Source organism: Meriones unguiculatus, chromosome 12 (assembly GCF_030254825.1).
Source record: "Meriones unguiculatus strain TT.TT164.6M chromosome 12, Bangor_MerUng_6.1, whole genome shotgun sequence".
NCBI classification, from domain to species: domain Eukaryota; kingdom Metazoa; phylum Chordata; class Mammalia; order Rodentia; family Muridae; genus Meriones; species Meriones unguiculatus.
In genome coordinates this window covers 86586231-86600160 of record NC_083360.1, presented here as the reverse complement: position 1 = coordinate 86600160, position 13930 = coordinate 86586231, and the positions used below count along the sequence as shown (strand labels likewise).

The 13930-nt window shown below is 40.2% G+C and overlaps 1 protein-coding gene across 7 annotated transcripts in view; it reads right to left on the bottom strand.

Annotated features, from left to right (window-relative positions):
• Positions 1 to 6999: 6999 nt before the first annotated feature.
• Positions 7000 to 13930, bottom strand: part of Tut4 (terminal uridylyl transferase 4) — a 101786-nt gene continuing 94855 nt past the window's right edge. For 4 of the 7 annotated variants that reach the window (XM_021661046.2, XM_021661031.2, XM_021661068.2 and 1 more), the window contains 3 exons: positions 11768 to 12218; positions 8884 to 9042; positions 7000 to 7698 (listed from right to left, as the gene is read on the bottom strand). In XM_021661046.2, the coding sequence (XP_021516721.1) occupies positions 7628 to 7698; positions 8884 to 9042; positions 11768 to 12218 (681 nt within the window). In that variant the 3' untranslated portion in view covers positions 7000 to 7627. The remainder of the gene's footprint in view (positions 7699 to 8883; positions 9043 to 11767; positions 12219 to 13930) is intronic. The other 3 variants (XM_060366097.1, XM_021661054.2, XM_021661059.2) reach the window with 1 other exon arrangement.

Genomic DNA, 13930 nt, shown 5'->3' with positions numbered 1-13930 from the left:
GATTGTGCATGCTGCTGTGTAAATGCGATCCAGCTAGGGAAGCACAGCAGCTCCCACCTTCTCACCCACCGCAGACAGCAGTCATCTAGGTAGCAGTTTTACAGGAACAGAACACGTTCTTTCTCTGTATTTTTAATTTGATTTCATTAAACAATTCAGCATGATTCCACTTAACTACACTTAACATCCTTTATACAAGCCAGGCATGGTGGGTCACAACTTTCCCTGCAGTGAAGGCTGTGGCAGGGTACTATTCCTGGTTCAGACCTGACTTAACAGAATATAGTGCTTTTCAGCTGTGGAAGTCAAACGGTTATGTTATGGGAGGAGTGAAAGTGACACACTCGGGTTAGCAAGGTTGAGACCAATGTGGCATTTCTACATGGGTGGAAGTAGGGCCTAGCAGAGTTCAGCCTAGTGATCTAGGCCAGAAATGTGAAGGATTCAAAGGCTCAGGGAGCTATGTGTAGACAAAAGAGCAAACAACAGCGCCTCAGGCAATGCCAACCCTGTGAGTAGGAATACAGCTCCCCCAGTAAATACTGGAACGAGCTACTCGCAAAGGTGCAGGAATCAGTAGCTAAGACAAGTCCACAGGCACTGAATGGAGAGGGTTAAGATCTGCCTGCACTTAACCTTTCTTCCCTTAAAATGGGAGGAATGATTGACTTCCTGCAACTCTAATCCCAGAAATTGTAAAGACGAGCAGCCTTCCAGAATGCAGTGGTCACTGAACAAACATTTCTGTTGTCTGCTGTTGCCTGGGGACTTTTGTAGCCACATTAAAGGAGTTTTTAGCAATTTGCACTTTCATATTCAATGAGTCCTCTAATCTTGATACCTAAATTAATCAAGTTGTAAGTCCTATCGTGGCTTATGGGTACAACTATATACTGTGACTTTTAAAAATAAAATCAAGTATCTCCATTCAAGTCTGGTAGAGATTTCCTAGCAGTTATTTCTGAGATGATTTAGGTAGAAAGGTGCCTCTGCCTACATGACCCAAGGCCAACCAAGTACCATCAGTATTGGGTTAAAATAAAATTTCCTACTAAGGTTGATTGAAATAACAAGAAACCTACAACAGAAGACCCCTAACAGTATTTGAAGAGAAACCTTCTCAAAGTTTAAAGATGGATCAATGGGCAGCAAGAAGCACAATATCCCTATTTAATTAGACATGATGAGGTAAGGGTGAATACAACATGACAGACTATTTGGCAAACCACAAATTTGCAGAGATGACATTTTAAGAACATTTTTCTATCTCTTATTAAAAAGGCTTTTGAATGGTAGCACTAAGATTCTTTGAAAACAAGGTCTGAGAAGATTATCTGCATTTCAACTGTATTTGTGCTGAACGGGCTTTAAGAAATTGTGCAGCCTGGGCAGTGGTAGCACATGGCTTTAATCCCAGCCCTCGGAGACAGAAAACACATGGGTCTCTTTGTGGCCTGCCTGGTCTACAGAGGGAGGGCCAACAGCCAGAGCTACACAGAGAACCATCTTGAAGAAGAAACAAAAGGAAAAAAATATGCAAAATGCTAAGATTTTGAAAAATTTTGTGTGTATATGTGCATGTCTCTGAATGTCCAGGTGCTAACAAGCCAGGTGTTGGGTCCCTTGGAGCTGGCAGTTACAGTGTTTGTGAGTCACCCAGCACGGGTGCTGGGGTGCCAACACCAGTCTTCAGGATCAAGCAGCAAATGCTTTTAACGACTGAGCTACTATGTTCCAACTCCTGCAGTTAGATTTTAACCCACTAGATAGATTTCACCTTCCACGATTTTCAAACCCACTTCCTTAAAACTTACATGACCTTACCACTAAGACATTAAGATGTTTTTACAGGGCAAATAAATAGGCTTTGGTTAGTAGGTCCTAATAAAACAACCCAACATAAGCCTAATTAACCTCCTTCTGTTTCTTCAGTAGTATATTCTGATTTTAAACAAAAATGAGAAAATAGCAAGCCTAATGGTCAGACTTCGCTCCCTGGGTCCTGCATTATGAGGAAAGAAGCCGGTCCACTCCTTGATCTTAACATGCATCTACATGCACCATGCTACTCACGGTACAGTAAAACTGTACAGTACAGAACAGGCTGCTCATTTCCTTCTGCACTAAGCATACTATGTCTAAGAAGCATGAGGATAAAAAAATGAACGTTCCCTCAGCGCCTTACATAACTGTCCTTAGTTTTCTGAGCAGTCTTGAAATTTTAGGCACTCTTAGGTGGAAAAACATTTCAGTTTCCTGGTTTTCTTCTAAGTCTAATGAAATTAATATCCCATATTTAAGTATCTCACTAGCCCAGAATATGGCAGCAGTTCCCTCCTAAGTTGTTTTTAAAAGCTAAGCACACTTTTATAACATCTTGTGCATATATACTTAATAGGATAGAATGAAGTTCACCAGAGAACACTAGATTCTTAATTGGTAGGCTTTTGTATTTTATTTTGTGTGTGTACAAGTGAAGAGTGACCCCATCAACAAGAACGGCAAGCACTTTAGCTGCGTAGCCATCTTGCTAGGCCTACTTTAAAACTTTCCCTTACTAAACACAGTCCATTATAATTTACAAGGAAAAGGGAGTTTTGAGTTTTAACTAGGAACCATTGTTATGAAACTTTAAAAAAATTTTTTTTAAAGATTTATTTATTATTATACAGTATTCTGCATGTACGTATGCCAGCAGGCCAGAAGAGGGCACCAGATCTCACTGTTTGTGAGCCACCATGTGGGTGTGGGAATTGAACTAGGGACCTTTGGAAGAACAGTCAGTACTCAACTTCTGAGCCATCTCTCCAGCCCAACTTTAGAACTTCTGTCCTTTTGGGACTGGAGATGGCTCAGTGGTCAAGAGTGAATACTGCCCTTGCAGAGGCTGAGTTCTATTCTTAGCAGGTACTTCAAGTGGACTGCACCTACCCGTAACTCCAGCTTCAGGGTTGAGAACACCCTCTTTTAGACTCATGGCACTTGTTCACATGCATATACGTTCTCAGCAATAGACGCAATTACAAATTTAAAAAACCTTCATTCCTTACTCAAGCCCATTCATCCCAGCAGAATACATTTACAAACAAATAGCATTGTTTTGCCATTACTATTTATTTATAGGAAAAAACTTACAGCAAGAATGTTTATGTGAAGACTGGACAAATAAATTACACATTTTTGTGTTATTATTTTTCACTTTTATTATTTATTACAATTTAATCACTTTGTATCCCCCTCCCTCATCTTCTCACAATCCCTTGCCCCCCGCCCCCCCCCGTCCCCCTGTTCATCCCTACCCTAGTCCACTGATAGGGGAGGTCCTCCTCCCCTTCCCTCTGACCCTAGCCTATCAGGTCTCTTCTGGACTATCTGGATCCTCTCTGTGGCCTGGCAATGCAGCATCACCAGAGGGAGGTGATCAAAGAGCAGGCATGTCGGAGACAACCCCTGCTCCCCTTACTAGGGAACCTACTTGGAGACAGAGCAGTCTATGGGCTTCCTTTGAACAGGGGGTCAGGTCCTTTCCATGTGTGGCCCTTGGTTGGAGCATCGGTCTCTGCAGGACCCCTAAACCCAGATTTTTTTTTGGCTCTGTTGGTCTTGTGGAGCTCCTGTCCCCTCCAGGTCTTTCTATCTCCCTCTTCTTTCATAAGATTCCCTGCACTCTGCTCAAAGTTTGGCTAGGAGCCTTAGCATCTGCCTCGATACCCTGCTGGGTAAAGTCTCTGTGGTAGGCTCCTGTCCTGTTTCCTGTCTTCTCCCGCTACCGATGCCTATCCTGTTTGCTCCTCTGAAAGAGTGAGCATCTTCCCTAGGGTCCTCCCTGTTGTTTAGCTTCTTCAGGACTACAGATTTTAGTAAGTTTATCCTATATGTCTAATATGCGCTTATAAGTGAGTGTATATCATGCCTGTCTGCTTCTGGGTTACCTCACTTGGGATGATCTTTTCTAGTTCCATCCATTTGCCTGCATATTTCATGATTTCCTTGTTTTTAATTGCTGAGTATCATTCCATTGTGTAAATGTACCACCATTTCTGCATCCATTCTTCAGTTGAGGGACATCTAGGTTGTTGGTGCTGGTCTAACTGGATGTCTACGTGTAGAAAAATGCAAATAGATCCATATTTATCACCCTGCATAAAACTAAAATCCAAGTGGATCAAAGACCTCAATATAAAACCAGACACACTAAACCTGTTAGAAGAAAAAGTGGGGAAGAGCCTTGAGCTGATTGGCACAGGAGACAACATTCTGAAAAGAACACCAACTAAGATCAAAAACAGCCATTCATAAGGTTCTAAGATCAACAATTAAAAATGAGACCTCATGAAACTGAAAAGCTTCTGTAAAGCAAAGGACACTGTCAAAAGAACAAAACAACAGCCTACAGACTGGGAAAAGATCTTCACCAACCCTATATCTCACAGAGGGCTAATATCCAGAACATATAAAGAACTCAAGAAGTTAAACACCAACAAACCAAGTAATCCAATTTAAAAAATGGGGTACAGAGCTAAATTACACATCTTGAAATATTTTTGTTTCGGTGTTTTGAGACAAGGTCTCACTATGCAGCCTTGGCTGGCCTGTAGATCAGGCTGGCTGTGAGAAAGAGATCTATATGCCTCTGTTTCCCAGAGTGCTGAGATTAAAGGCATGTGTCACATTTAATACTGCAACTATTAATGGGACAAGGTAAAACCACCTCCACATCAAATGTCACACAAATTATTATCAAAAATATTTTGAGTTTTTAAGAGTGTATGTATGTGTTCTCTAGGACTTTTGTGCTGTTAATTACTTTTTCAAACAAAACTAAGCTATTATGTAAATTACAGATTATTCATTTCCTCAGCTTAGAACACTGTTACAGGTTACTGAGTTTGGCTAACTCTGGAAGGGCAGCTATGTCCAAACCCATGGAATGGAACACTATCATCTAGGTAAAGCCTGGGTTAACGACATGCTGCCCTCAGGAAAGGGGATGAGCTCCAGCATGCTCCCTCGTTGCAGCTTTTGGACTGGCTATTGGTTTTGAAGACAGGGTCTCTCTCTCTAACCTGGCGGTCCTGGCTCTGCTCTGTAGCCCTGGCTGGCCTCGGACTACACAGAGACCCCTGGCCTATGCCTCCCAAGGTGTGCTACACCTCGTCCCGTGCTTGCTAAAGATTACTTAAGGGTTTCTTTGGCTTTTGTTTTCAGTGAAAATCTGTCATACACAAAAGAAGAAAGAACAGTGAAAAGAGTATCATTCTCTAATCCCAGGTGACAAATCTCAATGTTTAAAATACGTATCTTTCTGTTTGTTTCTGAGACAGTCTGGAGGCTCAGGTTTGCCTCAAACTCTAGTTGAGAATGACCTTCAATCTCTTGGTGTTTGTTTGTTTGAGGTATGACCCTGCCTAGCTTGGAACTTGCAGTGTAGATCAGGCTGGCCTCAAACTCATGATCTGCCTGCCTCTGCCTCCCAAGAACTAGGATTAAAGTTCTGTGCCATCATGCTAGACAGACCTCGAATTTCTTGATCCCCCTACTCCCACTAATGCTAGGAATGCAGAATGCTCCAACTTGATTTTTTAACACAAAAATACAGGGGAATCAGGAATAATATTAACAAAAAAAAAAAAAAAAAAAAACTGACTCCACTGTTTTTTACGAGCATAAATAGTACTGACTCCATAATGTGAAAAATGAACAGTATCTATACCTGCCCATAACTTGGGGCTATTACTGTGGCAGGGATACCTTCAACCACATGTATTTCAGCAATTTTTCCAAATATCTGCCAAATAAAAAATACGGCAGGAGCCCAGGCAGTCTCCTATTTAATAATATACTATCCTTAAGATACATTTTTATCTACTATTAGCTTTTACAAATATTTATAATTTCAGTGGACAAATCTAATTAAGGGACTAAGGACAAAAAATAATACTGTAAAAGGAATAGCTTAAAAAATATACCACTACCATTCTCAAGTCTGAATTTCAATACATCATACACTTTATAACAACATTTTGCTTACTGACCAACTTCCTGGCCTATAATGATGTGGCTGAAAATGTGTCATGATCTCAGCACTACCTATACCTGAGGGTTCATGGTGGAGCTGCTCTATCAGTCCTGATGTTCTACTAGATAAAAAAATGGTACAGCACCCACACTTACAGATCTTAATATACACTTTATAAAGTTAAACTTTTTTCCGAGAGGGTTTCTCTGGGTACCCTGTCAGTCCTGACTCACTTTGTAGGCCAGGCTGGCCTGGAATTCATCCTAGTGGAGTATGACATGTTCTGCCAGCAGCCTTACACAGCTCATGTTTAGCCAGTCTGCTAACTGCAGCAAGAAGCCAAATATGCTAAACTGAATGACATCATCACCTCTGTTTAAGAAAACTCTGATCTTTGAACAACGATGGCCTCGCCCCATGATGTATTTCTCAGAATATATCCCAGGAGAGAAAGGGATCATACTGATCACAAGTACTGATAAACAATCAACATCCTGGCAAGTGTCTTTCCAGGTGGCAGAACAGACATATGAGATGGACAGTCTGGCACATACTAGCTCAATAAAGAATTTTCCGCTACTTGTATCTGGTAAACTTCCCTTAAAAGATTTGGGGGCGGGGACCTGTGGGCTAGAGGGAGGGCACTGCTACTGACTGAATCCACTGTACTGCACATGGCAGAAACATTCTCCACAATACAACCACAACCTCAAAAAATGGATTAGGAGTCACACTGCAGCATGTAATTGCTACCTTTAGAATTCACTGCTTTGCTCTTCAGTTTTCATTTTCAATGATAAAATGGACATGGCATCTGCTTCTATCACTTTATACAGTGGCTGTGAAAATCCAGTAAAATGAGGAACATATATTTGAATCTCTAAAACTGAGTCTGATTTAGAATAGTCACTGAGAGTAAAATCTTTCAATTATTACACTGTTTCCTATCATCTAAACCAGATGAATTAACCAAATTTGACTCTTGTCAAAAAGATTTATTAACTTAAAATAGAACTTCAAATACAGACAAAAGCAACTTTCCATTCAAGTTTGAATATATTCAATATACAAGTATGTAAAACAAAATTTTTTTGAATCTTTATGTTGTAATTTTATTTTTTTTTTAACCTTTTAAAAAGTTTTGGCACTACAAGGTTCTGTAAAGAATAGAAGTGACAAATTTAAAACACATGAAATCTTTCCTAATCCTTAAGAACAATATATATAAAGTCTGAAGCAACCAAAGTATGAATACAGCTAATAGAAAATAAAGAATGTAATTTTTAAAATTCTCTCTTTATACAATTCATCAAGGTTAAACAAAACATAAAATTCCCTTAAAAATAGGGTAATAAAATAGATGAAATTTGTATCACTCAATTTAGTGATACCAGTAAAAACTATAGTTCATATTTATATACAAATAATACAGTGTTTAAAAACAGTCTTAGAATTTAAATAAGCTATCTAAATGTGTGTTAAAATTTTAAATCAGGACCTGATTTGTTTTGCTTTCCTTAAATGTCACTTTTTCTGCTGAGTATAACTGACTTCTGAGGTACAGATACCCTTGAGACAGCAGGATTGGCTGCTTGCTGTGGGCTGGCATCACTCCGACACGTTTCCTCTTGGTGGGTGGGGACAGCGCTCTCTGCAGCGGCGAGCGGCACATCTGTCTGCTGAGACAACAGACAGCCGACTGAGGCTGCTGCCTACTTACCTCACAACCCTTCAGAAAAACCTGTTAACTAGTTAGCACAGTGTTTAAAAGCCATATATTAAGAGAAGCATGACAACGCGAGACAAATATAAGTATATAAAGACAGAAACCAGAAATGGAGCAAGAAACATGGAAAACCCCACAGATATAAAAACTGCAAATTCTGTAACTGACAGAACTTCCTCAGCTTTATGTCTCTGCTTAAGAGATGAACCCAAAGAACTGCCATTCACTCTAGAGCAGTGATCCTCAAACTTCCTAAGGCTGTGATCCTCATGTTGTGGTGACCCCCAAACAAAACATTATTTTCATTGCTACTTCGTAACTGTAATTTTGCTATAGTTATGAATCATAATGAAAACATCTATTTTCCCATGGTCTTAGGTGACCCCTATGAAAGGGGTCCACTACCAAAGTGGTAAACCCACAGGTTGAGAACCGATGCTTTTACTACCCAAGTGTCCAATAGTTCATAAATCAGGACATTACTCCCTCTTGAAACAGATACTTTTGAAGTAAAAGCTGAGATAAAATGGTGTTAGTCCTTAAAGTGTATGAACTGTAATTATTATTACAGCAGTCACAGCACTAGACTGCTATTAGTAGAGCACCACAAGAAAATAACTAATTCTAGCTCACTGATGCCCTACTTTCCTGAACAAATCCAACTCAAACACTGTTAGATCCTTCACTTTACGGAAGTTCAGACTCCTTCCCAGACCTTTTCAGCCTACGTTCCCTTTCTAGCACCTCCTCTCTCTACTATTATTTGTTCTTTTTATGTTAGCCAAAACCCAGTGGCATTTTACATGTATTCCTTTAACTAAGAACACATTCCTTCCTTCTAAATTCTAGGGTAACAACTCAATTTTTGTAAGACAAAATTCAGATACACTCACTGGTACATAAGCCCTGCCTAGGCAGACAACTAGGATTCTATTTGCTTTTATATGCACGCCTCTCCCATTAAAATATGCATTCAGTGTGGGCATTGTGTTCTACCTGTGTTTGAAGCGTTCAGTATGCTCTCCCAGTGTTTACTGAACGCATCAATGTTACTCGTAGAACCTGGCCCCCACTGAGATCCCCATCTTAGAATAAACCCATCCAGCCTGATTAATAACTGACTCATAAGCATTGGTACCTTGAGCGTAGAAGGGTTTGTTGGGCTGAAATCTTGGATTTCCCTGATGCATGAAGTTTTGATGCAAACCATAAGGCCACGAAGCTGGGACAAGGGGGAAATGGGGACGTGGTGCATGTTCCCATGGAATTGGAGGATTTAGTCCTCGAAAACGTGGCTCTGCATTCCAACAAGAAAAGAAAACCACATTTTAAAATATTAGTTTACTAAGTTGAACATTCCTTCATTCCACAGACATACTGAGCACCTACCATCAACCATGTATTATGCTAAATGATACTAAATTTCTTGTAAAGAAACAAGCGTTATTATTTGTTCAAATTACTTATCTACATGATATATACAATAATATGTCTGCTATACTGAAGATTTCTAATCTAGAATTTGCAGGTGAGAGGTTTTCTTATAATGACTAGCCAGAACCCTAAGAACAGGCAAAAGTGGAAGATGGCTATTTTAGAGAGGAGGAGAATGTATAAAAGCCGGAGAGCAAGAAAGCTCTCTACAAAACTACAAAACCATCAACCACAGAGAAAAGAGACCAAAGAAGAAATGGTAAAGCCTAGTATGGTAGCAAACACCTTTAATCCCAGCACTTGAGGCAGAGCCAGCTAGATCAAGGCTCTGAGGATCAAGGCCAGCCTGGTCTACACAATGAGCCCAGAACTGTCAGGGCAACACATGAGAGATGGTCTCAAAAACAAAACCAGCACACATATATGCACAAACAATGCAACTAACAGGAGGATGAGGAAGTGGTCAGGCAGGTAGGGATATGCATCTCAGAGCATTTTATGTCACGTTACTAAACTATTTTTTACCCTTTTGATAATGTCAACTAGGCCAGAGTCCTATGACTAGAAGAAGCTTCTACAAAAAAAGGTTGAGATACTGTGGTTGCAAACTTGGGTTTTGTAATCAAACATATAGGTTCAAATCACAGTCTTGAAAATTACCATGGCTTCCTTTTTGAACCTCAGGTTGTAAATGATGATTGAAAAAAAAATTAAGTGGCTCACACAGGCTCTGAAAAATACACAGGAGCAAACGTATATGTGTGTGTGTGTGTGTGTGTGTGTGTGTGTGTATACACACGTATGTATGTATATGTGAATATATGTAATCCAGACAAAATGTGTATAAAAACGTCCCAATAGCCTGATAGCCTGAGCTTGAGTCTAGAAATTCACAGTGGAAAGGGAAAATGGACTACTGAAAATTGTACTCTGACCTCCAAACATGAGATGTCACATGTGTCAACCCAGGAGCACATGCACTCATGCATGCACATACACATACAGATAAAATAAAAACTTTGAGACAGGGTTTCTCTATGTAGTCCTGGCTGTCCTGGACTTGGTTCCTTCATTTCCACTACATGAATCTTAGAAAACAAACTCAAGTCATCAGGCTTGAGGGGCAGAATCTTTACCTCCTTAGCCATCCCACCATGCCAAACTCTAGTTTAAAAGCAAACTTGATAAACTGACTTAGACTTTATTTTAAAACCTTGGAAAGGGGTCAGATTTAAAAATATATATATATATATATAATACTGTTAAGTTTAGCAAAAGGAAGTTCACTGATAATAAATTTGACATCATTTTGTATGTTTGATATTTCCCATGAGTTTTTAAGATGCAGATAGTTATCACTACAAAGCTGGATATAAAATTAGCATACATAAGAAATGACTCTAAATAGGTTAAGTATAATATTTTAGTAACATTAAATAACTTTATTGATTCTACTACATGCAGCTATCTTTTGCTTTTTAAAAGCATTACCCTTTAGGCATGATGGTACATTTTTTATAATCCAAGCAAGGAGGCAGTACAATGAGAGGAAAGCAAGAGGCCTGCCATGGGTCCGAGGTCACCCTGTGATGCAGGACTGAGTAGAAGGGAAAGGGAGAAGTATAAAGGGAAAGGGAAGAAAAGAGAACAGAAAGAGAGGATGGATGGAGGAAGTAGGGAAGGAAGGAGGGAAGAAGGGGTGCCATTCCCTAAGGAACCCATGCCCACACTTGGCTAGGTCTCGTTTTCTACAACTTTGCTTTCAGAAGCCTCTACTCACGCTCTGTGTTACTTCATTCCAAGCGCCCTTCTTTCTCTGAACCCTATGTTTAACCCTACATTGAGACATTTGTATTATCCCTCCAATTAAAAAAAAGAAAAAAAAGAGGAAGAGAAGGGAAGGAATGAATGAATGAACTGCTTTTCACTCTAGAGCAAAGGTTTAGTAAAAACCAAATCAAAGAAACCTCACTAGTTTAAGTCTTGACTCTACCATGATCAACTAACTGGTAAGTTAATTTACTTACTTCTGGAGTTTCACATATCCCCAAAGGCCGGGGAGCATCTCATGTAGCTCAAGCTGGCCTCAAATGCATTAACAAACCTGACTTTCTCATGCTTTTGTTCTTTGACACAGGGTTTCACCTAGCCCAGGCTAGTCTCGATCATCCCGGGTGCTGAGACTGCAAGTATGCAGTATCACACTGAAGGCCTTCACGTTTATCATCCATTAAATGAGTACCAATAGTATCTACACTATAAGGTGACGATGAAAAGGAAAAACAAGACCAACATTTACAACTATTACCTCATTTCATATTCTCAACATTCCTGTTACATGGTACTTAATCTTATTTTAGAGAACAAATGCTAGATGTCAAGACCTTGTAAGAAATGGCAGACAAGGTTCAAGTTTTGATAGTCTGTGTCCAGAGCCCATATTGTTTACTTTTCTAAATTCTATATTCCATCTCCATAGATAAAACTTACCTGCCCTTTCTTCTCACTGTTATCCCAGGTTCAACCAATAATGCCAAACACCTAACCTTTCCACAGCCAAATATAAAAGAAGGGAAAAGGACAATTACCCGAATTACCCACTGCACCACTGTTGACCAGAGGGTTGGGAGGCACGGTCCGAGGCCAGTGTCCATCATGAGAGGAGCTGGGGACTGCCATCGGCCTGGCAGCAGGCTGTGCAAAGATGATGCTGGGGTCATTCAGGCCGATACTGTTGGGGGCACTTCCAGGAGCAGAGTGGAGCATCGGGCCGTGCATGGGCCACGACGGAGCAGGGATCTGGTGGAGGGGGTGCATTGGCAATAATCCCATACCGTGCATGGGCGAATACTGAGCTGGTGGTGATTGAGGGAAGTTGTACAAGGGCATCTGAACCTGATGAGGGGGCTGGCCTCCCTGCTGGGGTGGGCCAAGCTTAGGCTGGGATCCTGGCTGAGATGGAGGCGGGGGAATAGCAGAAGGTTGGGGAGAATTTTGTGGAAATGGCTGGGGCTGAGGAGAATAAGATGGTGAATCAGACTGCAGAAGAAAAAAAAAAAAGACAATTTAAAATTTTTATTTATGACCATCTTAACTTTCTAAAGGTTAAGCTTATGATAGTACAGTTATCTCATTAGAACACTAGAAACAGAACTACATGATACACATTACAGCAAGGAATATAATCTCCTATACACAAAGGTAAAATTTTCCCAGGTGCCCAATTCTCTCACATGATTAATGATACATAAGCCTTTTTCTTGTTCAGATAGACAGAGAGAGAGAGAGAGTATGAGAGTGAACACCTTGCATCATTCTTTTCATGAACAACATATACTTCCTCTGTAAACTGGAAACTAACATATAACTAACTCATAGGCACTTTCATACAGCCCTGAACTGTGTGTGTGAGGCATTACTGCTCATAGGTACTGAAAATACAATACTAATATCTTTGCCTTCATTGGGCAGGAAAATCAGTGAGCAGAAAAAGATTATACAAGAAATTAGGTATAATTGTTATTACTCTGATGAAGACTGTATAATTGGACAGGCAGGCACAGTAGTGCATTGTATCTGTAGTTTGTACAGCAGGAGGATAAAGCCAGAAGATCCTGTGTACTGGTTAGCCTGGGCTACAAATCGAGATTAACTCCCCACCCCTAAAGCATCATTTATAATATACTATGATAAACAGAAACACCTAACTTCCAATTTCCAAGGAATGTAAAGACCAAGGAGCTTCCCAGGATAAGTAACCTTTAAATTGAAACTAAAAAGCAAACAGAAGCAAATCTGGTAGAAGTCAAAAGAAACAGAGAAGAGCAGAGTATTTAGCAGCAGGAGTAACATGTCTTAGGGTCTGTGGGCAGAGAAACACTTAGCTGTTTACGGTACATGGAATCTGAAAGTAGTTACCAATAGAGTACATGCACTCATGTAGCCATACGTGACATATCTGAGGCTCAAGAGCTGCACAGACAAGGCAATGAGGGCTTGGATATCATACCATTTATAAAAGGGTAGTAAAAACCCACTGAAAATTTGAAACAAACCAGAAATATAATCACCATAAAATTTATAATAATCATTCTGATTTAATAATAATGAAAAAAAGTACCTGAAAAAAAAATGATGAAACTAATTAAAATGGTGCAATGAAGCCTGGCATGGTGGCGCACACCTTTAGTCCCAGCACTCAAGAGGCAGAGGCAAGCGGTTCTCTGAGCTCTAGGCCAACCTGGTCTACAAAGCAAGTTCCAGGACAGCCAAGGCTGTTACACAGAGAAACTTACTATCTGTGTGTGCTGGGGGAGAGCTGCTATGCCTCAGCAGTCCTGAGATTATAGTACAGAGGTAGAGGAAAACAAAACCTTAAGGGTTATTTATTTCTTTATCTGAGGCAGGCTCTGTCTACCATCTACAGATATCTGTTTACCTCAGCCTCCCTCTCAAATGAGTGCTGGTAGATTAGAGGTGTGCAGAAAAACAACCCAGCAAGGATTTTTTTGTTTTTCTATGCTCATGCTGTACATGTTTTTCTACGCTCATGCTGTACATGCTGGCCTCAAACGATGACCTTGAACTTCTTGTCCTACTTCTACCTTCCAAGTGTTTGCAAGTATGTGTCACCACGCCTGATTTATACGGTGCTAGAATCAAAACCAGGGCCTTGTACACGTTAGGCAAGCAAACACTCTCCCAACTGAGCTACATCCCCAGCCCCAATTATGAATTATTTTTGAAAAACT